General features: G+C 41.2%; 1 protein-coding gene across 1 annotated transcript in view; it reads right to left on the bottom strand.

Annotated features, from left to right (window-relative positions):
• Window positions 1–2,481: 2,481 nt before the first annotated feature.
• LOC135113928 (uncharacterized) overlaps window positions 2,482–26,981 on the bottom strand; it is an 81,154-nt gene continuing 56,654 nt past the window's right edge. The window contains exon 6 of the mRNA XM_064029535.1: window positions 2,482–3,335. Coding sequence (XP_063885605.1) covers window positions 3,039–3,335 — 297 coding nt within the window. The 3' untranslated portion in view covers window positions 2,482–3,038. The remainder of the gene's footprint in view (window positions 3,336–26,981) is intronic.

Raw genomic sequence — 26,981 nt, 5'->3', positions numbered from 1 at the left:
TCTTTCCCTATCCAAACACTCTATTATTGTTGAAGTGGTTCACTTCTATAATAATAATAATAATAATAATAATAATAATAATAATAATAATAATAATAATAATAATAAAGGTTCGTATATTCTCTATTTCCCTGCACAACTATAACAGCTTTTGGGGGTTGGGCATGCTAAGAAGCGTGTCATATGGTATATCTATCTTTGTTCCTTTCACAATAAAATACATTGCCAGTAACACTGCACATGTTGGATGAAACCCATGAGGTGTAGTGTTTTGGTTATTATGCTTCAAATTTACTATATGTATAGAATGCGTGATGATTTGATGTCAACATGCACAGTAGCTATAAGGCATGTGTCCAACTATTTCTACTTTCCATAACTGTACAGAAGACTTCCCACATGGAAGTATTGATTGTTGTCTCAATGACAAGGTGTAATTGTGCTGAGTGTTATTGTCTATTTATTTGTACGTCTTTGTTCTAGGTTTTACTGTGTGGAAGTGATTTTAGCATAACATTATTTATGTTTCAATAATATTTATATATGTAAAAGGTGAAAAAATTATTATTTTTTTCTTTTCCCTTTTATTTTCTCTTCCCTTTATTGGAACCACTGCACTCCGACAGGGATTTGTATCTTGTTGCGCCCCAATACATTTCACACAAAGTCATTAGAATCGCAACTTTGCCGCTTCGAAGCTCTCCACTACTCGTCCCTGTCACTGGTGGTTCAACACCGGATAGTGGCCGGAAGCCCAAAGCAAGTACACATCTCAACCGCGGTCATCGGGACTGAACGTTGCATCATCGTACTCTGGCAATCTCACCATCAACACTGTCCAAAACCGTGCAGGAATATTAAACACTTTTGATAATATATGCTGGCAGCAACAGCGAATATCGCCAGTTATATTAGATTTTGAGTTTTAAATAATAAATCGGAAATACTGAAAGTATATATTATCAATAATGATAAGTATTGGTAAAGAGTACTACATACAAAACTTTGGACATAGAGTTGACACAGAGCTTGCTTGAGTACGATGATGAAACTTTCAATCCCAGTCAGCTAAGTACTTGTCGGACTTGCCTGCCAGTCTCCATCTAACATATTGGCATTAATTAATACTGCTAGCGATATCGAGGACATTGATGGCGTAGGCAGAATACATAGCAGTTACACCCTCGCGCGGGTCTGTGGGTACTGGGTAGGCTCTTCAGAGTAATGGGACCTGGGAAAAATGACGACCCAGGGCCTGTGACATTATAGTTTCTACAACATTCGTTCCTATAACGTTTGTCGACGCTGCTGCCACGAAGCAGTCAGTGCGGCATGAGATTAGTACATACGTAGATTTAATGGAATTAATCTGTATCTCAACACAATTTGAACTTTATTTTATTTGAGTAATGTTCACGCCTGGAGTGCGGACACTTATTTCCTAACTCTATGATGATTAGTTTGATACTCTTTCCTTTCCTGCTAACCCGTTACTCACCAGAAAACCTAATTTTTACTTCCTGTCTTCAGGAAAACGCAACAACTTTTAATAATAAGAAAAAAAAAAAAAAACTCTTGCTCTAATCTCACTTAGGCATATAATATCAGCTACTTTTATGGACAATATTTCAAGGTAAGGCCCGGTTCATACTAGTCCGTTTTTGTGGATTCCGTCTCCGTTCACCGTCCAACAATGATGACACGAAAACGGAGTCCATACCGAACGGAGTTGGCCGCCGTCTCCGTATCCATGGTATGTCAACATAGCTGCGCAGAAGAGACCTCACTTAGGCATATAATATTCCATATCAGCTACTTTTATGGACAATATTTCAAGATAAGGCCCCGGTTCACACTAGTCCGTTTTAACAGATTCCGTAACCATTCACAGTCCAACAGTGATGTCACAAAAACGGAGTCCGTACCGAACGTAGGAATTGGCCTCCATCTCCGTATCCATGGTATATCAACATGGCCGTGCGGAGGAGACCTCCTCGACAAGGAGTTTGTATACTTCTTGCCACCTTGCTGCTCGCAGCTGACGAAGAGAGGCCAATGAGGTGGAGAAGAGTGTCATTTATTGTTCAGTAAAGAAATATAAGTAACTACACGCTAGTGAATCCTACAAACCACGGTGGGGACAGTGGTGTCTGCTATATCAATGCATGGTTTGATGGAAAGATAGTCTATACTAGTATTTTCTGGTTGTCTGGTTGTCAGTTATTAATACAGTCATTATCATAGCTGTTGAGTGAGGCTTGTTGCGTTTCTGCAGTTTGTTGGGCTGAAATCTGTCTAGTCTATCCATGTGCTTGTGTTTCCATGCTTTGCGGTGTTGCCGCACCTCACGCTAGGAAAAAGGTATAATTTACAATATAGCATTATCACGTTACTAAGTTGTAATTCAATAACGTTTTGCTATGTATTTGAATACCATACCCAGAACATTCAAAATATCAGTACATGCAACATTGTGCCCGTCTCTCCGTTCAAAGTTAACTTCTGTTCACCTCTTCCGCTAGATGGCGTCCGTTCAAGCGGAGGCAGAAACGGAGCCCGGTTCCCACGACAGTCGCTCGAACGGAAACGATGGTGACTTCATTGTTGGACGGTGTACGGAAACGGAATAAGTAAAAGCGGACTAGTGTAAACAGGGCCTAACTCCCACTGATGAGCACGTACTTTGATATTAAAAGACACAAAGACGCCAGTCAAATCCTAGATGTTCTTAGCATCCGTAGTCTGACTGTGGGCTTACCTGCATACGATAGTTGATAATTTGAAGCAAAAAAAAACAAATGTCTGTTTTTGCCTTACTTGATTACAGGAGCCTTAGCTGCACACACACACACACACACACACACACACACACAAAAGAAAGTGTTCCAAGGTTAGTTACACACAGTTGTATTTTATTTTCATCTTTTCGTAAGACAAACAAAATGATAGTAAAAATTATATGATAACCATAATATACAATGTCTGATCTTAAAAGTGTATATATGTACTATGTAGGTAATAATTAATTAGTTGACAGTTTAACTAAGAAAGTCAGACTGAATATCAGCTTTTGTGGACATTAATTTATTTTTTGCAGCTGATATCTTCTCTGCCATGAAGATCATTGTCCCAGAAAAGAGTCCAGTCAAAAGGATGATGAGGGGACCCTGTATGTGAGACACGGTGAGCGGCCGAACTTCTGTTGCTTCCTGAGACTCCTCTGCAGCTTCCACCCCATGCTCTTTGTCCATCTTCAACTCTTCCCGCTTCCTCAAGCGCGTTTCCTGCATGGTGTCTTCCAGCATCTCTTTCCTCCAATGTTCGTACAACCCAGCCTGAATGGAGAGCGGTATTGTGAGATATTGTTGTTCTTGTTGTATTACTACTACTGCTGCTACTACTGCAAAAAATTACCACTACTAGGTTAGGTTAGGTTAGGTTAGGTTACTACTACTACTACTACTACTGCCATTACTACTAGTATTACTAACACTATTACTACTACTACTACTATTACCGCTACTACTACTACTACTACTACTACTACTACTACTACTTTTTTTTTTTTCTACTACTACTACTACATTAAAATAATACCTCCACCCCATGTTTATTGATGTGTCAATTAGGGGCTCCATTACTTGGAGGTCATTAGCCCCAGCTCTCGCTAATGACTGTGGCATCCAACCATATCTAATACTCTATAATATAAACATTAGTTGTTAACTATAAATTCACTCTACCTCTACTCTATCTACTCTTATGCCACTCTCCACCACTGTAGCCTCGCAGTCGAGGCCTCCTACTACTACTACTACTACTACTATTACTACTACTACTACTACTAATACTACTGTTGCTACTGCTACAACTACTATTACTATTAATGATGACAACGTCAATAACAACAACAACAACCAACAATAATAATAATAATAATAATAATAATAACAATAATAATAATAATAATAATAATAATAATAATAATAATAATAACTTTTAATATTGTTATTATGTACCCTCCTATTGTTCTCCGAAACTGTGCCTCCGTGGTTGCACCTTGCCTAGTCAAACTCTTTCAGCTCTGTCTGTCAACATCTACCTTTCCTTCTTGCTGGAAGTTTGCCTACATTCAGCCTGTTCCTAAAAAGGGTGACCGTTCTAATCCCTCAAACTACCGTCCTATTGCTTTAATTTCCTGCCTATCTAAAGTTTTTGAATCTATCCTCAACAGGAAGATTCTTAAACATCTATCACTTCACCGCCAGTATGGGTTCCGTCAAGGCCGCTCTACTGGTGATCTTCTGGCTTTCCTTACTGAGTCTTGGTCATCCTCTTTTAGAGATTTTGGTGAAACTTTTGCTGTTGCCTTGGACATATCAAAAGCTTTTGATAGAGTCTGGCACAAAGCTTTGATTTCCAAACTACCCTCCTACGGTTTCTATCCTTCTCTCTGTACCTTCATCTCAAGTTTCCTTTCTGACCGTTCTATTGCTGCTGTGGTAGACGCTCACTGTTCTTCTCCTAAATCTATTAACAGTGGTGTTCTTCAGGGTTCTGTCCTGTCACCCACTCTCTTCTTATTATTCATTAATGATCTTGTAAACCAAACTTCTTGTCCTATCCACTCCTATGCTGATGATACCACCCTGCACTTTTCCACGTCTTTTCATAGACGTCCAACCCTTCATGAAGTAAACATTTCACGCAGGGAAGCCACAGAATGCTTGACTTCTGATATTTCTAAAATTTCTGATTGGGGCAGAGCAAACTTGGTATTGTTCAATGCCTCAAAAACTCAATTTCTCCATCTATCAACTCGACACAACTTCCAGACAACTATCCCCTTTTCTTCAATGACACTCAACTGTCTCCCTCTTCTGGAAACTTCACATCTCATCTCTAGCTAAAACAGCTTCTATGAAGTTAGGTATTCTGAGACGTCTCCGCCAGTTTTTCTCAACCCCCCCAGCTGCTAACTCTGTACAAGGGCCTTATCTGTCCATGTATGGAGTATGGTTCACATGTCTGGGGTGGTTCCACTCATACTGCTCTTCTAGACAGGGTGGAATCAAAAGTTTTTCGTCTCATCAACTCCTCTCCTCTAACTGACTGTCTTTAGCCTCTCTCTCATCGCCGCAATGTTGCATCTCTAGCTGTCTTCTAACGCTATTTTCATGCTAACTGCTCTTCTGATCTTGCTAACTGCATGCCTCCCCTCCTCCCGCGGCCTCGCTGCACAAGACTTTCTTCTTTCTCTCACCCCTATTCTGTCCACCTCTCTAACGCAAGAGTTAACCAGTATTCTCAATCATTCATCCCCTTCTCTGGTAAACTCTGGAACTCCGTGCCTGCTTCTGTATTTCCACCTTCCTATGACTTGAATTCCTTCAAGAGGGAGGTTTCGAGACACTTATCCTTCAATTTTTTGCTACCGCTTTGAACCTTTTTATGGGACAAGCATTTCAGTGAGCATTTTTTTTTTTATCGGATTTTTGTTGCCCTTGGTCAGTGTCTCTCCTACATAAAAAAAAAAAAAAACGCTGAGTCACGCCTCTTGGCCGTGTGGGAATAAATGGAGAAGCCTGAGGTTAGAAGAGTTGTTAGTTCACTGTATTTCATACATACTTTATATCAAACATACTGATAAAGGCACCACAAAATGTTATTCCGTCATTATTATGTATTAGATACCAGTGGGAAGAAGCCCCCGCACTAAACTACGGACAAAACGGTATTGCTGGTACAATTACTTTTATTATTATTATTATTATTATTATTATTATTATTATTATTATTATTATTATTATTATAATTACATTATGTAACACGATTTTTGTCTTTGACAAGCAAGTGTTATTTTCCAACTTTTTTAATTAAGAACATAAGAACATAAGAAATAAGGGTAGCTGCAAGAAGCGACCAGGCTTACACGTGGCAGTCCCTGTATGAAGTATACCTACCTATTTCCATCTATTATCCCCATCCATAAACCTGTCTAATCTTCTCTTAAAGCTCTCTAATGTCCTAGCACTAACAACATGATTACTGAGTCCGTTCCACTTATCTACCACTCTATTTGTGAACCAAATTTTTCATTGCAAAACAATAAAAAATGTCCATTATTCCTGTCAAACTTTGCATTTGCGGTTTTTAGAATGATTTTTTTTTTCTCAAGATAGCTAAATTTCATCATTTTTCCATATGCTGTCAAGAGAACTTGTTTGCTCTTGTCTTGATGAATTGACCACATATGTAGCAGAATCCATCTGAAGAATGACTGCAGCCTCTTGATGCCATTTCACCTCTTGTGAACCGACTGGTGGTCTCTTTCTCGCTCTCTCTCTCTCTCTCTCTCTCTCTCTCTCTCTCTCTCTCTCTCTCTCTCTCTCTCTCTCTCTCTCTCTCTCTCTGTGTAAATAATAATAATAATAATAAACGGTTTATTATTTAGGCAGTTAACCAACTGAAAATGTACATAGGGGGTGGGGAAATACTTGACATTAATCCTAAAGGTATGTCTAATCTAGAAGAAACTATTGATTGATGGCTCGCACCATGGTGGGAATCGCACTGAGTCTGTACCGGTCCGTGCGCGGCGCCTTTAGGGGCGTTATCTTGTTGTGGTGTCTGGTGGCACGGGTCAGACGAGGCGCGTCAGGCGGCAGCATGTTTCTAAGACGTGGATGATGCAGAAGTCCCCTTCCAAACTTCTCCAGAGCCTCTCGGTACCTGGTGGATAGTCTGGACAGGCTCAGGGTGTTCAGGGCTTCTTCATAGGTGGTGTATGCAGGGCCAAGGATGACCCTGCACGCCCTTTTCTGCACACTCTCTAACTGTAGCTGTTGAGTGTGTGTGGGGGAGGAGGACCACGCTGGGGAGGCGTACATGAGTTTGGGGAGGATGAAGTTAAGGTACACCCCCCTTAACTCATCTGTCGGCGTCCCCAGCGACCTGAGTCTGCGCAGCATGTACAGCCTGTAGGTAGCTGATCTTATGGTGCTGGCGACATGCTGCTTCCAGGTTAGCTGGTCGTCCACCGTGACTCCGAGGAGCTTGGCACATCGGACCACCTGGGGGGGGGTGAGGGCCCACTGAGAGCTGGGGAGGAGGTACAGAAATGCATCACCACAGTTTTGCTGTGGTTGATGGTCATCCTGCTCTCCTCCGTCCACGTCTGCAGTCACTCCAGAATCGCTTGAAGTGGCGAGTAGTCCGGGTTCTTGGTGGAAACTGGGACGCCCACGGTGCAGTCGTCCAAATACTTCCAGCAATGGGAGGTGTCAGTGAGGGCGTCGTTAATGAGGAGGAGGAAGCATAGAGGACCCATAGAGACTGTCCTGAGGTCATTGAGTGACTGTGGACTGGAAGTTTTGGAGATGGGGGTGACGTAAGATGTCTTCCAGTCCTCGGGGCAAGAGTGTTGGGAGAGTGAAGCTATTATTATGGAGCACAGCGGTGTTGCTAGCTCTACAGCAAATTCCTTGTAAATTTTTATAGGGAGGTCAGTGGGTGTGGTGGATCTTGGTTTGAATTTGAGTATTCTCTTAAAAATATCCACCGCCTGGACACTGGGGGGATGAGAGGGAGCCGGAAGATAGGCAGGAAGCAGAGTGGTGTGGAGGGGAGGAAAGGTTTAACAGATAGCAGCAAAGTGATCGTTCATTTCCTGAGCCGCGAGATTAGCAGGAAGGTGTGAAGTGCAAGGAAGAGACAAAGTGTGCTTTTGTAGGCCACACAAAGCTTTGATCTTAGCGTACCACTGTCTGTTGTTGGTCAGCTTGAGGTGGTGTATCTTGTCTGGGTAATAGTTTGCCTTTGCAGCCTTAATCTCCCTGATCACTTTGTTTCTTAGTTTCCTGTATAGGACCGGGCAGGAGTGGAACGCCCAGGTCCGCTGACGCATGAGTCTTTTAATGCCGGGCGTCATCCAGGGAGCATCAGATGGGTGCGTTGTGACGTTCTTGGCTGGGAAGTAGCGGTCGAAGGCTTCTGTGGTGGTGGCAACGTAATTTTGCCATTTTAAGTGGACGTCCTCCACATCCAGCACCTCGGTCCACGGGTTTGGTGTCACCCACTGCCCAAACTCCCTCATGGCTGAGTCAGGCATGGGGCGGTGGGTCCTGGTGACAGCTGACCGGAGGGTCGAGGTGGTGGGTGTGGGTGTCCACAGTATGGAGAGGTGGGTGCTCCGTCCCATGGGAGGCAGCGGCTTGGGGGGCAAGTACTGCTGGCCCAGGTCTGTCAGTATAAGGTCGAGGATGGCTTGCTGGTGGGTGGGGAAGTCCACGACCTGGGTGAGGTGTAGCTGGTGTAGGATATCGTTGATATCTAATCTGTTAAAGTCCCCACAGATGACCAGTTTGGCGGCAGGATACCTCACCCTCAGGGCATCAGCAGTGTCGATGATGTGAGCGGTGAGTAACTGTGCTGTGGTGGCTCGTGGGGGGTGGTATACAACGCACACGATGATGGAGGCCGTGTTACTGGGATGGCAGGGGGGGCGTGACTCTCACCCACAGGGCCTCAACACCGGCCGGAATATCGACAGGGAGGTGTGAGGGGCTGAGGGTAGAGCGGCAGAAAACGGCCACTCCTCCCCCCCCCCTGCATCCTGACTGCAGGTGATGCTAGAGCTGGTAGTCCAGCATTGTGCACACCTCAGGAACAATATGCCACGCCTCAGTAACCGCTACAATGTCTGTACAAGTAAAACTCACCGTCACAATTAACTCGTCCATCTTGTTGGCCAGAGATGTCGCATTGAATAAAAGGAGGGAGGGAAGACTGTATCAAACACGAGGTACTTCAATGTGCCTGTATTCCTTCTTCCCCACCCTGCGGTCTACTCTGGCACTTGAGGTCACAGCCTTGATGGGACGCACATGTTTCCCTCCCCTCGACCCGCGGTTCCGAAATAGTTTCAGGGTCTTAAGGCACTTTATCACGTTGGGCGGCGGTTAACCTGATCCTCGCCTGCGACGCAGGAGGTAGTTGCGTTTGTACGTTTGCACTGGAGCACACATTATTCTTTATGTGTCAACACGCACTCGCTAAATGTGTTCACAAGTACAACAATCGCACCAGGGCGAGCCTAAAACTAAAAGCTAAAAGTTGAAAACAGAAAAAAACTAAGGTCGCTATCACTAGGGGCGAGGAAGGCCAACAAGCTGGCCGAGGCTGCCCGAGAGCGCCAAAGGTCACACGTCCTGCCCGTGTGAGGTCAGAACAGTGTTTGAAACAGTGTGTGTGTGTGTGTGTGTGTGTGTGTGTGTGTGTGTGTAGATTGTCATCCCAAGGGGATGGCTTAAGCCTTTAAGCCTGGAAGGCAGCCCAGAAAAAAGCTGAGTCTGGTGGTACAAGGTGTTTCTTGAGGCGGCGACCCCAACGGCCGTGAGTGCCGAGGCCCCGAAGGCACTGTGGTGGTCTGCAAGTCCCTGGTTTTACATTGTCAAGCAGTGCTCTAGAATATTCTTATTGTATTCCAGAATGTTCTCAATCTTTCTAGAATATTATTGAAACTACTATAGAATATTCTGAATCATTCTTGAAAAATTCTTATAGATTCTAGAAAATTCTTGATACTTTTACATATTTCTACTGTATTCTAGAAAGTTCTAGAATATTCTGGAAATGTTTACATTGAATAGAATGTTCTAAAATGTTCTAGAAACTTCTGAAAGTGTCCGGTAGAACATTCTGGAAGATTTGAGAAGATTTATGAAATGTAAGCAAATTTTTCTAAATATGAGAAATTTCTTGCTAGATGTGGTCAGTTCAAGAATGATCTCATTAAAATAAAAAAAAATCTTTAGAACATTTTATATTCTTTCATTGTTTTAACTTATTTGATTTATATAATTTCAAAAGCAATTAGATAAACAATTGAGATTTTGCAAAGGTCTTTACCTGACATGAAAACCAATAGTAACCCATACTATAATGAAATAAGGCAAAAATGTAAATTCATTGTTCCAACTATAAAAAAAACAAAGTTTTAGGATCAAAATAACTTTTTTTCTATTTTGTTTAGATGTAAATAACTGGAAAATTATGGTTTGAGGACAAGGAAAAGACAAAAGTGAAATTTTGATACATAGTAAATTATTAATATTATTACCGCTTATTATTATTATTATTATTATTATTATTATTATTATTATTATTATTATTATCATTATTATTATTATTATTACTATTATTATTATTATTATTATTGTTGTTATTATTATTGTTGTTATTATCATTATTATTATTATTATTATTATTATTATTATTATTATTATTATTATCATTATTATTATTATTATTATTATTATTATTATTATTATTATTATTATTATTATCATATTACTGTTACTTAAACAATATAATTAGAGAAAGTGTGTGGAATGTATGTCTCCATGCCAGAGATTATCTCCGTAATGCGCCTCGCACAAGGAGATAGATCTCTGATGCGGAAGACACAGTCACCCACCCTGAAGTACCATCGTTTTAGTGAATACAGAGGTGGTTGGTACTGAGGCGATAGGACAGGATACAGAAATAAGATTATGCTTGAAGGAGCGCAACGGAGAGCAGTTTGCCAAAATAAGTTAAAGTATTATAAGTTGGGAAAAGATTAGTGGTAGAAGCCGTGGTGTTTCTGCTGATCATGTGTCTTTGTGTTCGTGGTTTGTTCCTGACACGTCGTCCACACACGTCGCTCACTACGTCTACTATCTCCTGTCTGTATGGGGTTCCTAGTTCCTACTCGTGGCTAACATATGCCTGCCACGGCCGCCCGCACTCGACGAAGCCTACGGTGTCTTTCTGCTGCATTTTGGTCAAGCTTTCACGTGTGCCTTCTCTTGTCAATTTGTGCCCTGTCGGCTGTCCAGGCGCAGGCTGGACAGCCAGCCTGCGCCTGGCTGTCCTGTTCCTGCTATTGCTCCAGCCAATTTATATCGCCGCCATCTTCCCACACTGTCTACTGTTTTGAGCTATGATATGGTGAGCTATTAGTGCAGTGTTATTACGTTTATTGCCACTGCAGTGTTATTTTTGCAATTTATATGCTACCAAGTGATGTCAAAGTATTTTCCTGGCCTGTGATTCGCTGTTCTGACGTCACGGCTTGATTAAGAACATAAGAACATAAGAACATAAGAAATAAGGGAAGATGCAAGAAGCGACCAGGCCTACACGTGGCAGTCCCTGTATAAAATTTACCTAGCTATTTCCATCTATTATCCCCATCCATAAGAATGTCTAATATTCTCTTAAAGCTCTCTAGTGTCCTAGCACTAACAACATGATTACTGAGTTCGTTCCACTCATTTACCACTCTATTTGAGAACCAATTTTTACCTATCTCCTTCCTAAACCTAAATTTTTCAAGCTTGAACCCGTTATTTCTTGTTCTACCCTGGTTGCTGATCCTAAGAATTCTGCCTACATCCCCCTTGTTATAACCCTTATACCACTTAAAGACTTCTATCAGGTCCTCTCTTAACCTACGTCTTTCTAAAGAATGTAAATTTAACAGCTTCATTCTCGCCTCGTAAGGAATACTCCCCATCCCCTGTATCCTTTTAGTCATTCTCCTCTGTACTGATTCTAATAGGCCTATATCTTTCCTGTAATGTGGGGATCAGAACTGCGCAGCGTAGTCTAGAATCTCTAGATGAGGTCTGACCAGCGCCAAGTCTTTAATATTACTTTCGGCCTTCTACTTTTAACACTCCTAAAAATTAATCCTAGTACCCTATTTGCCTGTTTCTGGCTTCTATGCATTGTTTCCCTAGACGGAGTTCAGAGCTAACTATAACTCCTAAATCTTTCTCGTACCCTGTACCTACCAGAGTTTGGTTGTCTAATGTGTACCTATTGTGTGGGTTTCCTCTACCTACGCTAAGTACTTTACATGTATTGATATTAAATTGCATTTACCATCTATCCGTCCATTCATTTATTCTATCTAAATGTGCCTGCAAGGCGATGGCATCCGATTCTGACCTGATTAATCTACCTATCTTAGTGTCATCCGCAAATTTACTAACATCACTACTAATTCCACAATTCCACTATCCAAGTCATTGATATATATTATAAACAACAATGGCCCTAATACTGATCCCTGTGGCACCCCACTTATTACATAATCCCACTCAGATTTCGAGCCGTTTATTACAGCTCTTTGTCGCCTGCCACTAAGCCATGAGCCTATCCAGCCTAACACCTTCCCATCTATCCCGTGTGCCCTAACCTTTCTCAGGAGCCTTTGATGGGGTACCATGTCAAATGCTTTACTAAAGTCCAGATATAAGATATCATAACTATCACTATTATCTACTGCCTCATACACTTTACTGTAAAAACTTAACAAGTTTGTCAGGCAAGACTTCCCCTTCGTGAAGCCATGCTGTGACTGATTTATCAAGTTATGTTTGTCTAAATGTTCCCTTATGTTCCTCGCTATTATTGACTCTAATATTTTACCTACAACTGAAGTTAAGTTGACAGGTCTATAGTTAGACGCTAAAGTTTTATCTCCTTTCTTAAAGATGGGTACTACATTAGCCTGCCTCCACATTACTGGTACCTCACCCGACTCCAGTGATTTCCTAAAGACAGAAACTAACGGCTCACTAATAATCTCTTTGCATTACTTAAGTACTCTGGGATATATTTCATCTGGTCCAGGTGTCTTGAACTTTTTTTAGCCTATCTATCTCCTGTTCCACTATCTCCCTAGTTATGGAAATATCTTTCAGCTTCTCATTCTCATCTGCTCTAAACACTTGTTCACTATCTGGCATATCCTGCATGTTTTCCTGAGTGAAGACAGTTAAAAAATACTCATTCAGAAGTTTACTAATCTCACCAGAACTAACCAGCTCCCCATCTGCTGCCTTTAATGGACCTATAGTATCCTTATTCTTCGTCCTGTATACCTGATAAAATCCTTTGTGGTCCGTCTTTGCCTGGCTGGCTACCTTTAATTCATTATTACCCTTAGCTTTCCTCGTTAACTTCCTGACTGTTCTAATTCATTATATTGTGACCTTAAAATTTCTTCACCTGCCCTTAATCTCTTATATATACTTCTCTTAATCTCTTATATATACTTCTCAAAATTAAGTGAGCCAGTACTTACGTCACATATTTCTCTGCCTCTGTGATTGGCCTCGGGTCAGTGATCTTTCCCGCCTTTTGCTAGCGTCCTTTAGTCAACTTCTAAGAGACCGAATATACTATGCTATGATATCATTGTGTTATTACTCGTGTCTTACACAGATAAGCACGATTTACTCATTTATACACATTATTCTTGTTCTCATTATTCGTGTCTTTTTTTTTCAGACAGTACACTCATACATTTGTTATTTTTATTTTTATTGCATGTGACGTGCATGCCACCCAGTGTGCTTGCGTCACCCCATATATTTAGCAAGGCATGAGGGTATGTTTCATTACGCGTAGCCGAATAATACAAGATTATCATCGTGTTCGGACATTTTCCAGCTGTGTCCACCTCCCGGGACGCATAGTTGCAAAATCTGGAGGAGTAGGCGCCAGTCACTCTTGAACACACTAGACTGTTTTAGGCTAGGTTAGGTTGGATATACTTTAGTTGTCCACCCATAGGAAACTGTGTGGGAATCATTATGAGAATATCCTATGGTTAGTTTCGGAGCTACATCACAGGCGAGCATATATACTCGTATAGACCTAAACCCACTATCACACCAAAGACTGTTTTTCTTCACGTCCTTTAGAAATTGCTTGGACGGCTTAGACGCAGTGGGGACCTAATGCGGTCTGCAAGGACAGCCGGGACATGAAGCAATTTTGAACTGCTAAAAATTTACGTAGCGAGAGCGTAGAAGATTTAGGGACGTTTTGGTGACCGTCTGCTGACGTAGTGCAAACTGGCTCGACGTATTAGTGACATAGCTAGGACTTGGTTAGACAGGGTGGGGATGGGGAAGAAGCTACTACGCCCTCACTGCGTTGTAGCTACGCGACCGTCCTGCACATACCCCGTCTATGCAGCTAGCACTGCGTCACTATTAAGTCCTCGTGAATGAACAGTGCTGGTTCAACACTGTTCATTATTATTTATTTATTTTTTTTATGTAGGAAGGATACTGGGCAAGGGCAACAAAAATCTAATAAAAAAAAAATGCCCACTGAAATGCCAGTCCCTTAAAAGGGTCAAAGCACTGGTCAAAAATTGGTGGATAAGTGTCTTGAAACCTCCCTCTTGAAGGAATTCATGTCATAGGAAGGTGGAAATACAGAAGCAGGCAGGGAGTTCCAGAGTTTACCAGAGAAAGGGATGAATGATTGAGAATACTGGTTAACTCTTGCGTTAGAGAGGTGGACAGAATAGGGGTGAGAGAAAGAAGAAAGTCTTGTGCAGCGAGGCCGCGGAAGGAGGGGAGGCATGCAGTTAGCAAGATCAGAAGAGCAGTTGGCATGAAAATAGCGGTAGAAGACAGCTAGATACGCAACATTGCGGCGGTGAGAGAGGGGCTGAAGACAGTCAGTTAGAGGAGAGGAGTTGATGAGACGAAAAGCTTTTGATTCCACCCTGTCTAAAAGAGCAGTATGAGTGGAACCCCCCCAGACATGTGAAGCATACTCCATACATGGACGGATAAGGTCCTTGTACAGAGTTAGCAGCTGGGGGGGTGAGAGAAACTGGCGGAGACGTCTCAGAACACCTAACTTCATAGAAGCTGTTTTAGCTAGAGATGAGATGTGAAGTTTCCAGTTCAGATTATAAGTAAAGGACAGACCGAGGATGTTCAGTGTAGAAGAGGGGGACAGTTGAGTGTCATTGAAGAAGAGGGGATAGTTGTCTGGAAGATTGTGTCGAGTTGATAGATGGAGGAATTGAGTTTTTGAGGCATTGAACAATACCAAGTTTGCTCTGCCCCAATCAGAAATATTAGAAAGATCAGAAGTCAGGCGTTCTGTGGCTTCCCTGCGTGATATGATTACCTCCTGAAGGGTTGGACGTCTATGAAAAGACGTGGAAAAGTGCAGGGTGGTATCATCAGCATAGGAGTGGATAGGACAAGAAGTTTGGTTTAGAAGATCATTAATGAATAATAAGAAGAGAGTGGGTGACAGGACAGAACCCTGAGGAACACCACTGTTGATAGATTTAGGAGAAGAACAGTGGCCGTCTACCACAGCAGCAATAGAACGGTCAGAAAGGAAACTTGAGATGAAGTTACAGAGAAAAGGATAGAAACCGTAGGAGGGTAGTTTTGAAATCAAAGCTTTGTGCCAGACTCTATCAAAGGCTTTTGATATGTCCAAGGCAACAGCAAAAGTTTCACCAAAGTCTCTAAAAGAGGATGACCAAGACTCAGTAAGGAAAGCCAGAAGATCACCAGTAGAGCGGCCTTGACGGAACCCATACTGGCGATCAGATAGAAGGTTGTGAAGTGATAGATGTTTAAGAATCTTCCTGTTGAGGATAGATTCAAAAACTTTAGATAAGCAGGAAATTAAAGCAATAGGACGGTAGTTTGAGGGATTAGAGCGGTCACCCTTTTTAGGAACAGGTTGAATGTAGGCAAACTTCCAGCAAGAAGGAAAGGTAGATGTTGACAGACAGAGCTGAAAGAGTTTGACTAGGCAAGGTGCAAGCACGGAGGCACAGTTGCGGAGAACAATAGGAGGGACCCCATCAGGTCCATAAGCCTTCCGAGGGTTTAGGCCACCGAGGGCATGGAAAACATCATTACGAAGAATTTTAATACGTGGCATGAAGTAGTCAGAGGGTGGAGGAGAGGGAGAAACAAGCCCAGAATCGTCCAAGGTAGAGTTTTTAGCAAAGGTTTGAGCAAAGAGTTCAGCTTTAGAAATAGATGTGATAGCAGTGGTGCCATCTGGTTGAAGTAGAGGAGGGAAAGAAGAAGAAGCAAAGTTATTGGAGATATTTTTGGCTAGATGCCAGAAATCACGAGGGGAGTTAGATCTTGAAAGGTTTTGACATTTTCTGTTAATGAAGGAGTTTTTGGCTAGTTGGAGAACAGACTTGGCATGGTTCCGGGCAGAAATATAAAGTGCATGAGATTCTGGTGAAGGAAGGCTTAAGTACCTTTTGTGGGCTACCTCTCTATTATGTATAGCACGAGAACAAGCTGTGTTAAACCAAGGTTTAGAAGGTTTAGGACGAGAAAAAGAGTGAGGAATGTACGCCTCCATGCCAGACACTATCACCTCTGTTATGCGCTCAGCACACAAAGACGGGTCTCTGACACGGAAGCAGTAGTCATTCCAAGGAAAATCAGCAAAATACCTCCTCAGGTCCCCCCAACTAGCAGAGGCAAAACGCCAGAGGCACCTTCGCTTAGGAGGATCCTGAGGAGGGATTGGAGTGATAGGACAAGATAAAGATATGAGATTGTGATCGGAGGAGCCCAACGGAGAAGAAAGGGTGACAGCATAAGCAGAAGGATTAGAGGTCAGGAAAAGGTCAAGAATGTTGGGCGTATCTCCAAGACGGTCAGGAGTACGAGTAGGGTGTTGCACCAATTGCTCTAGGTCATGGAGGATAGCAAAGTTGTAGGCTAGTTCACCAGCATGGTCAGTGAAGGGAGAGGAAAGCTAAAGCTGGTGGTGAACATTGAAGTCTCCAAGAATGGAGATCTCTGCAATAGGGAAGAGGGTCAGAATGTGCTCCACTTTGGAAGTTAAGTAGTCAAAGAATTTCTTATAGTCAGAGGAGTTAGGAGAGAGGTATACAGCACAGATAAATTTAGTATGAGAATGACTCTGTAGTCGTAGCCAGATGGTGGAAAACTCGGAAGATTCAAGAGCGTGGGCACGAGAGCAGGTTAAGTCATTGCGCACATAAACGCAGCATCCAGCTTTGGATCGAAAATGAGGATAGAGAAAGTAGGAGGGAACAGAAAAGGGGCTACTGTCAGTTGCCTCAGACACCTGAGTTTCAGTGAGGAAAAGAAGATGAGGTTTAGAAGAGGAGAGGTGGTGTTGTGCAGATTGAAAATTAGATCTTAGACCGCGAATGTTGCAGAAGTTAATGAAGAAAAAGTTGAGGGGGGTGTCAAGACACTTAGGGTCGTCGACGGAAAGGCAGTCCGACCTGGGGACATTTATGGTCCCCTCCCCAGATAGGGACTCCGAGGCTGGTGTAGGAGTCGCCATGCTTTTAAAATTTTTGAGTGAAGGGTGTGTGTGTTATTAGGTGCTTGTAGTTTTGTGTGGAGGAAGAGAGTTGTCTTTAGAGGGCAGGCTGTGACTACCCCCTTGTGTTGTGAGACACAAAGGGAAACGTTCAGTGAGGTCACAGATGGGTTTAATGATAAGTTCACAGCACCCCCTGAACAGTGCTTTAGACCTCACTGGGAGTAATTATCATTTACACTCTTGCTAAGCTAAGTTAATCAAGACTACGTAGGTACCATATATCCCCAAGGTTAGCACAATGTCAGTATTGCGTCCGCCCAGAAAGATATATAGGAGTGTGTTCCTCTCACTTCAGTACCCGATCATCATGAACTCTCAATAAGTCCTATACCAGATGGTCTTGCTACAAGAAGAACTGATTGAGCTGGATGCTGGTGCTGCCGCTCTTGTGCTGCCCAGAAGATGGAGAAGATGGAGACAAGATAGAACATGCTGGGTCAGAGTCTGGTGGAATGTAGAAAGTAGGATGCAGTTTGATCATTACCACAGGCTGATGGACCAACACTGCCAGCTGGGGGCGGATCACACTGACATGACGCTAACGTAATGCTGACGTGACGCTAACGTAATGTGCATCGATTGCGCAGTATGGAAGCATGGAAAACGGATAAGGCGTTGTGCAAGCCTGATCACGCGCGTGGTATGCACGTAGCAAGAAGTGGGTGGACCAAGTGCTGACGAAGTAAAGACCAGACAGGTACGCAGCAAGGGCTTAATAGCAGCATAGTAATGGAGCGATTTCGCTTTTCCAGCTCGTTTTCATCACGTCCTGAATGAAATAGAGAGCATAGTAAGAACTTGCTGCGCGTAGTAAGAGACGCCTCTGGTGTGATGCAGGCTTTAGGAAAGATGCTCTCGGGCCCGTACCAAGGACTTTGCACGTATAGTAGGAGGACGGTTCACTCCAACCGGCTAACTGGTAGCCGCACGAACGCAGCGCTGCCAAGCAGCCGGAGGGATAAAATACTCAGCTGCCTCACTGAAGAACGTGCAATGCACCGTTCAAATAATTATAAGTGGAATAAGGATTTGTCCTTTTTTTTCGCTTTCCTAAGGATCCTAAGAGAAGAGATAACATTTTAAACCTCAAAAGTTCCTCCTTACTTTGTGTGATGAACTCATAATGTACCTGATGTCTGTGTCATTTGTAGTACTGGGCAGGTTATGTATCAACCTAATGGTTACATGGCATTGTGACCGAGCTACTCATGGACATTCCTTGAATCCAGCTTATAAGTTTTCATGTGCTGAAGTGTGGTGTGAACGTGGGTACGATGTGGAATTACCTGCCTCAATGTGTTAGCTCACCTATCATGCCAACATTCAACTCCATTCTGCTCTAATATTCAGCGCCATATTTTAGTTTTAATATTAACATCTTATAGGTAGTAGATTTAGGCCAAGATACGATCTCCAGATATGACCTTGCTTGGTGCAGCCAACAAGGTGATCCTGTGGATGCTGACTCCCTTATCTCTTTTGTTCAAAGCCCCAATGTCATTACTTATGACTTAAGCCCCAGCCTTGTAATTAAGCTTTCACGGTAATGATTAAGCAAGCAAGCAATGATTGGGTTTTCTCTGGGATTTATATAACACAGAGTACAAGAAGTATTTAGAGTACACGAGGCAAATGCAATATTCACATTCCTGTCTTTAATTTAGCGATGACATCATGACATATGTTGTTAAGGAAATCCATAGATGAACTTCGGGAGATGATTGATCGCGTTGAGGATGAATATGAAGACAACAAAAAGTGTTCGAGAATGAGATCATAAAATGTGTTAGGAATGTACAGTATTTATGTAGGAAGAAAAATTGTTTGAGCCCAGGACATGAAAAATTAATCAACAGCTATAGGAATCAGATGGTGTGCCTTTGGGAAACCAAGCAATGTATTGAAGAGTAATCTCCCACTCTCAATAAAAAAAAAAAAAAAAAAAAAAAAAAAATATATATATATATATATATATATATATATATATATATATATATATATATATATATATATATATATATATATATATATATATATATATATATATATATATATATATATATATATATATATATATATATATATATATATATATATATATATATATATATATATATATATATATATATATATATATATATATATATATATATATATATATATATATATATATATATATATATATATAGTTTATCAGTGCATTGGACCAGCCCTAACGTATACATTTTTTTTTTTTTTATATAGTAAGGACACTGGGCAAGGGCAACAAAAAATCCAATAAAAAAAATGCCCACTCAAATGCCAGTCCCATAAAAGGGTCAAAGCAGTAGTCAAAAATTGATGAATAAGTGTCTTGAAACCTCCCTCATGAAGGAATTCAAGTCATAGGAGAGGTGGACAGAATAGGAGTGAGAGAAAGAAGAAAGTCTTGTGCAGCGAGGCCGCGGAAGGAGGGGAGGCATGCAGTTAGCAAGATCAGAAGAGCAGTTAGCATGAAAATAGAGGTAAAAGACAGCTAGAGATGCAACATTGCGGCGATGAGAGAGAGGCTGAAGACAGTCAGTTAGAGGAGAGGAGTTAATGAGACGAAAAGCTTTTGATTCCACCCTGTCTAGAAAAGCAGTATGAGTGGTACCCCCCTGACATGTGAAGCATACTCCATACATGGACGGATAAGGCCCTTGTACAGAGTTAGCAGCTGGGGGGGGGGGGTGAGAAAAACTGGCGGAGACGTCTCAGAACACCTAACTTCATAAAAGCTGTTTTAGCTAGAGATGAGATGTGAAGTTTCCAGTTCAGATTATAAGTAAAGGACAGACCGAGGATGTTCAGTGTAGAAGAGGGGAACAGTTGAGTGTCATTGAAGAAGAGGGAATAGTTGTCTGGAAGGTTGTGTCGAGTTGATAGTTGGAGGAACTGAGTTTTTGAGGCATTGAACAATACCAAGTTTGCTCTGCCCCAATCAGAAATTTTAGAAAGATCAGAAGTCAAGCGTTCTGTGGCTTTCCGGCGCGAAATGTTTACTTCCTGAAGGGTTGGACCTCTATGAAAAGACTTGGAAAAGTGCAGGGTGGTATCATCAGCGTAGGAGTGGATAGGACAAGAAGTTTGGTTTAGAAGTTCATTAATAAATAATAAGAAGAGAGTGGGTGACAGGACAGAACCCTGAGGAACACCACTTTTAATAGATTTTGGAGAAGAACAGTGACTGTCTACCACAGCAGCAATAGAACGGTCAGAAAGGAAACTTGAGATGAAGTTACAGAGAGAAGGATAGAAGCCGTAGGAGGGTAGTTTGGAAATCAAAGCTTTGTGCCAGACTCTATCAAAAGCTTTTGAAATGTCCAAGGCAACAGCAAAAGTTTCACCAAAATCTCTAAAAGAGGATGACCAAGACTCAGTAAGGAAAGCCAGAAGATCACCAGTAGAGCGGCCTTCACGGAACCCATACTGGCGATCAGATAGAAGGTTGTGAAGTAATAGATGTTTAAGAACTTTCCTGTTGAGGATAGATTCAAAAACTTTAGATAGGCAGGAAATTAAAGCAATAGGACTGTAGTTTGAGAGATTAGAACGGTCACCCTTTTAAGGAACAGGCTGAATGTAGGCAAACTTCCAGCAAGAAGGAAAGGTAGTTGTTGACAGACAGAGCTGAAAGAGTTTGTCTAGGCAATGTGCAAGCACGGAAGCACAGTTTCGGAGAACAATAGGAGGGACCCCATCAGGTCCATAAGCCTTCCGAAGGTTTAGGCCAGCAAGGGCATGGAAAACATCATTGCGAAGAATTTTAATAGGTAGCATGAAGTAGTCAGAGGGTGGAGGAGAGGGAGGAACAAGCCCAGAATCGTCCAAGGTAGAGTTTTTAGCAAAGGTCTGAGCGAAGACTTCAGCTTTAGAAATAGATGTGATAGCAGTGATGCCATCAGGTTGAAACAGAGGAGAGAAAGAAGAAGAAGCAAAGTTATTGGAGATATTTTTGGCTAGATGCCAGAAGTCACGAGGGGAGTTAGATCTTGAAAGGTTTTGACACTTTCTGTTAATGAATGAGTTTTTGGCTAGTTGAAGAATAGACTTAGCATGGTTCCGGGCAGACATATAAAGTGCCTGAGATTCTGGTGATGGAAGGCTTAAGTACCTTTTGTGAGCCACCTCTCTATCATGTATAGCACGAGAACAAGTTGTGTTAAACCAAGGTTTAGAAGGTTTAGGACGAGAAAATGAGTGAGGAATGTACGCCTCCATGCCAGACACTATCACCTCTGTTATGCGCTCAGCACACAAAGACGGGTCTCTGACACGGAAGCAGTAGTCATTCCAAGGAAAATCAGCAAAATACCTCCTCAGGTCCCCCCAACTAGAGGCAAAACGCCAGAGGCACCTTCGCTTAGGGGGATCCTGAGGAGGGATTGGAGCGATAGGACAAGATACAGAGATGAGATAGTGATCGGAGGAGCCCAACGGAGAAGAAACGGTGACAGCATAAGCAGAAGGATTAGAGGTTAACTTCATTAACTTCTGCAACATTCGCAGAATGTTGCAGAAGTTAATGAAGAAAAAGTTGATGGGAGTGTCAAGACACTTACGGTCGTCGACAGAAAGGTAGTCCGACCTGGGGACATTTATGGTCCCCTCCCCAGATGGGGACTCCGAGGCTGGTGTAGGAGTCGCCATGATGATTTTAAAATTTTTGAGTGAAGGGTGTGTGTGTGTGTTATTAGGTGCTTGTAGCTTTGTGTGGAGAAAGAGAGTTGTCTTTAGAGGGCAGGCTGTGACTGCCCCCTTGTGTTGTGAGACACAAAGGGAAACGTTCAGTGAGGTCACAGCTGGGTTTAATGATAAGTTCACAGCACCCCCTGAACAGTTGTTTTAGACCTCACTGGGAGTAATTATCGTTTCGGCAGGTATGTACTGCCTCCTCCTATATATATGCTACACTGCTACAATACTTGTACCCTATCTCAAATGAATCACAATGATAATAATATTAAAAATAAAAAGAATAATAATAATAATAATAATAATAATAATAATAATAATAATAATAATAATAATAACATAAAAATAATTTTGATACTCGTTATTAATGCCTTTTTATATCTAGAAATATTTTACTGGTCTTGAAATATTCACTAATTTTTAAAAAACGTTATTCAGTTTTGTTTTTAATTTTTAATATGTGGCAAGCTGACACACTAGCAACCCTGGTCTTGGTTGCTGATACTGTATGTACTGTAACATCATATCTTGATGTAATATTGATTGTCTTAATATGTCGACTTTTATAGGTAGGGGGTCGCCGAAGGCATGGTTTGCCTGCGGAACCACACAAGCCAGCTCCCGCACTGCCTCTATACTTTAACCCACAATACTAATTCCTTCTGTAAATGTTCCTTTGGAGGTATCATTGGAAATAACACTGTTTATGGTCACAAGAAAACATGTAACTATGTTTTGTTATTTCCGTGCATGAAATGCTGAAGAATAGACTTTATGGAAATTAATGTAGACATGAATCGGAATACTCTTTCTCACAATATGGTTTTGGAGAGAAATTTAAGCTAGGATAGCGCCTGACATCGCAGCAGGAATGCAAAGGAAATTCGGGTAGTAACCACGCAGGACGCATATAAGTACAGAGCGTGGTGATAAAGATCTATCAAGAGGCAGCGCCCCAACCGTCGTTGATACAGATAAAGCAACGCGTCCTTGTGTCGTAATCTCGGGTGTTATCACTTGGCGTCTAATAATAAAATCTTTTAATTATTCATGGTACAATGAAATTATGTTATAATATCTGTTAATTTGCATTGATTTCTGTACGAACTTCCCTCAATATATTCGTAAAACTTCCTCTTCGTGTTGAAACAAATCATGAATTTGCAAGTATTACGGTTGAGGAAATAAATAAGGCTGTGAATAAAAGTGTCTTACCGCTATCAGATACCCCTGTAGCCCCTCCGCTCCCCTCTAGGAGAGGATTTCCTCCCTCCCTTCCTCCCATCCTCCAGATAAACACCACAACTGCCACGTACAACCTTTCTCTCTCTCTCTCTCTCTCTCTCTCTCTCTCTCTCTCTCTCTCTCTCTCTCTCTCTCTCTCTCTCTCTCTCTCTCTCCTCTTCGGGGTGAATCTTACAATGTCCCGTGTTCCATTTCAGAGCTAAAGATTACTCTATCTCAGTGCAGTGATTCATCACCAGCCCTTGATATCATCCCATTTACCTTTTAACAACACATGCCTGATGGGGCTTATTCCTTTTTATAAGACCTCTTGAACTTCATTTTGGAATAATAAGGATCATGAGGCGGCGGCCAATTATTACCACATTTCCTCTTGCATTTATAAATAGCGGAAAAAAGAAAGTAAATGTCAGGCTTATGTGGTACTTAGAGAAAAACAATTACTAGTTTGTTCGATATGGTTACCGAAAAATGCGGTCTACGTCTGATGCTCTTTTGACTTTAGAATCTTTTATATGTGAAGTATTCGCAAGTAACTAACATCATGTTACGATATTTTTAGATTTGGGGAATTCACGTCTTGGTGCCTCGACATTGTAGTGAACCGAGACGACGCAGGAGCAGAAAAAAAAAATAATAACCAAGAAGGCACAATAATATAAGTAGAGGTAGAAAGAGAAGCATAATAACAGAAGGAAGAAGAGAATAGACAGAAAAGAGAATAAGTCGGCGCAGAAAACCGAGAGAAGTTGGCGGGAACACAGACAGTTAAAATGGAGATACAAGAGCAGATAGTAAGATTACCAACACATATCGCAAGACAATGAATCAAGAGAAGGTACCAATCAGAAGTTCCCAATGACTAATAGATAAAATAACAAAAGACGCTAAGAGACAAAAGAGAATAATAGATATACAAGTAAGTACCAAGATGAAGAGAAGATATCGTAGGCCGAGGAATCGAGATAGAGAAACGGAAGACGGCAAGAGACGAACAGGATATGCATGAGCAAATACCAAGACGAATAGAAGATATCGCAGGCCGATGAGTCAATGACTAATAGATTGAGATGCAGAATACGGTAAGAAACAAATGCGAATAAGAGAAGCTACGGAACAAGAAATGAGAAGAAGCTTCGGGAATCAACTCCCATACTCAAAAGTTATCGCATGACTAAGAGATACCAGAACCGAAGACGGTCAGCTGACGGTGTCTGTGACTCAAGTATCAGATTAAGAGGGTGGTAAGGAAATGGATCGTATCGGAGTGTTGCGGAAATAAGCCATAATGACAATGATAACGGTTCGGGGCGAAAACGTTGTGGAATGGCGGGAATATAGGCAGCAGCTAGGCGCTAAGGAAATCAAAGAGAGAAACTAAATCTCGCAGCGGGGAATCCCGGATCTGAAATGGCCAGAAAAGGGCGAGGCAAATGGCGAGATGGCTCAGATTGTTGTTCGTAAGTAGAGCTTAAAAGTTTGCAGCGCAGTCTGTCGCAGTTCATGTTGATGGGTCATGTAGGTAGAAAAAAAATATTCGTTATTTTTATGATGTTTGTGTAACATTATGTGTTGAAGTGTAGAATGGCTTTATTAATTATTCGGGTATTTTGTGCATTTGAATGTTGATGTGGTGCTGAACGTTCCTTGCGTAATAATCATAATTGAGTTTGGAAGAATACTGAGATGTATATTTGTTGTTGTGTAACTGATATTCCGGAGAAGTTTGATGTATTTAATTTTAGCGAATTAAATTTAAAAAGTTATTAGTCTATGGTGTTAATCCCATTAAAGTGTTTGATTTAAGAAAGTGTGCAACATTGCAAAACTTTCGAATTTCGTCTCCGTGGTCGACTCCCTATCTTTATACAAGTTTTTATCTCATTTTTTTTTTTTTCTACGAGTACGGATTGAGGGCGTTCTGTCTGAAGTTGGTCCTCTTAAAGATTGTATGCTGCAGAGAAGGATACTTACTGTCACACTTTTCGCTGTGGCTGAACAGTGTCATCAGTGTGCTTCCAGATGGAGTTGGTGGTTGCAGTTAACAATCAATAGGACTTCTCAGTGAGCTACAATTCATGGAGTTCATTTTTCAGGGCTGGTTATTGTTATTGTTGGCGCCAGGGGTTTGAATGATGTTGACGCCAGGGGTTTGAACTTGGTTCACTCGGTTTGTGAGGAAGAATGGGATTACCAAGATTATTTGTATTTAAATTAAAACTTTAAAGGGTGTTGATATTTGATTTATTATTATATATGAATTTACATTAATTTGGGTATAAATTATATGTTTGTTCATAGGTCGGTGCACAAATAAGCTGTGTCTGACACGTCATTGTTGTCTGCGGGTTTGCCACGTCGGCAGGCGAAACAGATGTTTGGGTTCACCGCTGTTATTAAAATTAGGACACCAGGTGACTCGAGCTGTTTGATAGCCCCCATGTGTTGCTCCACCTCGCGAGTTATTTTCACCGGTTTCTCCTGCTATGGGACTTGTGTAGGAGGAACAGTTATTATCATTATTATTATTGTATTAGATTTTCCTCTTCTTTGTTGTCAGAAACGCTCATCCATTACTATATTAGGCTTTACGCTGACAGTTGCTCAGCGGCAGGTTTAATTTTCCACTGTAAACAGTTAACACAACACAATAGTACACGGTTATTTTATTTTATTTATTGATTGATTGGTTGATTGATTTTTTTTTTGCCGTGGGAACACGGCAGGTATGTGACCGAGCGATGTTTTTTTTCTTTAGGGCTAGTTGTTGTTGTTGTTGTTGTTGTTGTTGTTGTTGTTGTTGTTGTTGTTTAAGTTGTTGTTTATGTTGTTGTTGTTGTTGTTGTTTATGTTGCTGTTGTTGTTGTTGTTATTATTATTATTATTATTATTATTATTATTATTATTATTATTATTATTGTTATTATTGTTATTATTATTATTATTGTTATTATTATTATTATTATCATTATTATTATCATTATTATTTTTACTATTATTATTATTATTATTATTATTATTATTATTATTATTATTATTATTATTATTATTATCATTATTATTTTTACTATTATTATTATTATTATTATTATTATTATTATTATTATTATTATTATTATTATTATTATTATTGCATTAGATTTTCCTCCTGTGTCTCCTCTCTGTCTGGCACGTGCGTGCTGAGATCAGGCGAATGTTTATGTTACGTAGGTTTATTTGATATTTATATTTGAAGGATGTAGTGAGGGATATATGAATAGGAGAGATTGTACATATTTTCTTCGTTTATCCATGTAGTATTACCAGTATTACCTTCCTAAAAAAAAAAAAAAAAGTAATTTGATAATTCATCAACTTTTTGCCGCCAGCGGTGCCAATGCCAATGCCAGCAGAGTGGGGTTGGCGGCGCTCGGATGTGTGGCTTGTACAGTTGGCAGTCATGCCACTGATCAGTGTAAATATACAGAAACTCTAGTGACATGTTTCCACATCCCCTCTAATTTGTACTGAACTAAGCATCACTAAATAAAGCCAGAGAGAGAGAGAGAGAGAGAGAGAGAGAGAGAGAGAGAGAGAGAGAGAGAGAGAGAGAGAGAGAGAGAGAGAGAGAGAGAGAGAGAACTATATGGTGAGTAGAGCGATGACGTCAACATCGTCTGGGTCAACCTCACCAATTCATTATAACATGGCCATATACACTTCTGCCGCCTTCGTAGTGTTCATCCTGACGGAGACTTGCATTCCTATGATAGAAAACCCTCTTGTGTGGAGAAAAATAGTTTCCTGGATCTATTTGACAGTTACAT

This window comes from Scylla paramamosain, chromosome 26, assembly GCF_035594125.1.
Source record: "Scylla paramamosain isolate STU-SP2022 chromosome 26, ASM3559412v1, whole genome shotgun sequence".
In the NCBI taxonomy this organism is placed as follows: domain Eukaryota; kingdom Metazoa; phylum Arthropoda; class Malacostraca; order Decapoda; family Portunidae; genus Scylla; species Scylla paramamosain.
The sequence above is the reverse complement of the archived record's forward strand: the minus strand, read 5'-3'. Positions and strand labels throughout refer to the sequence as shown.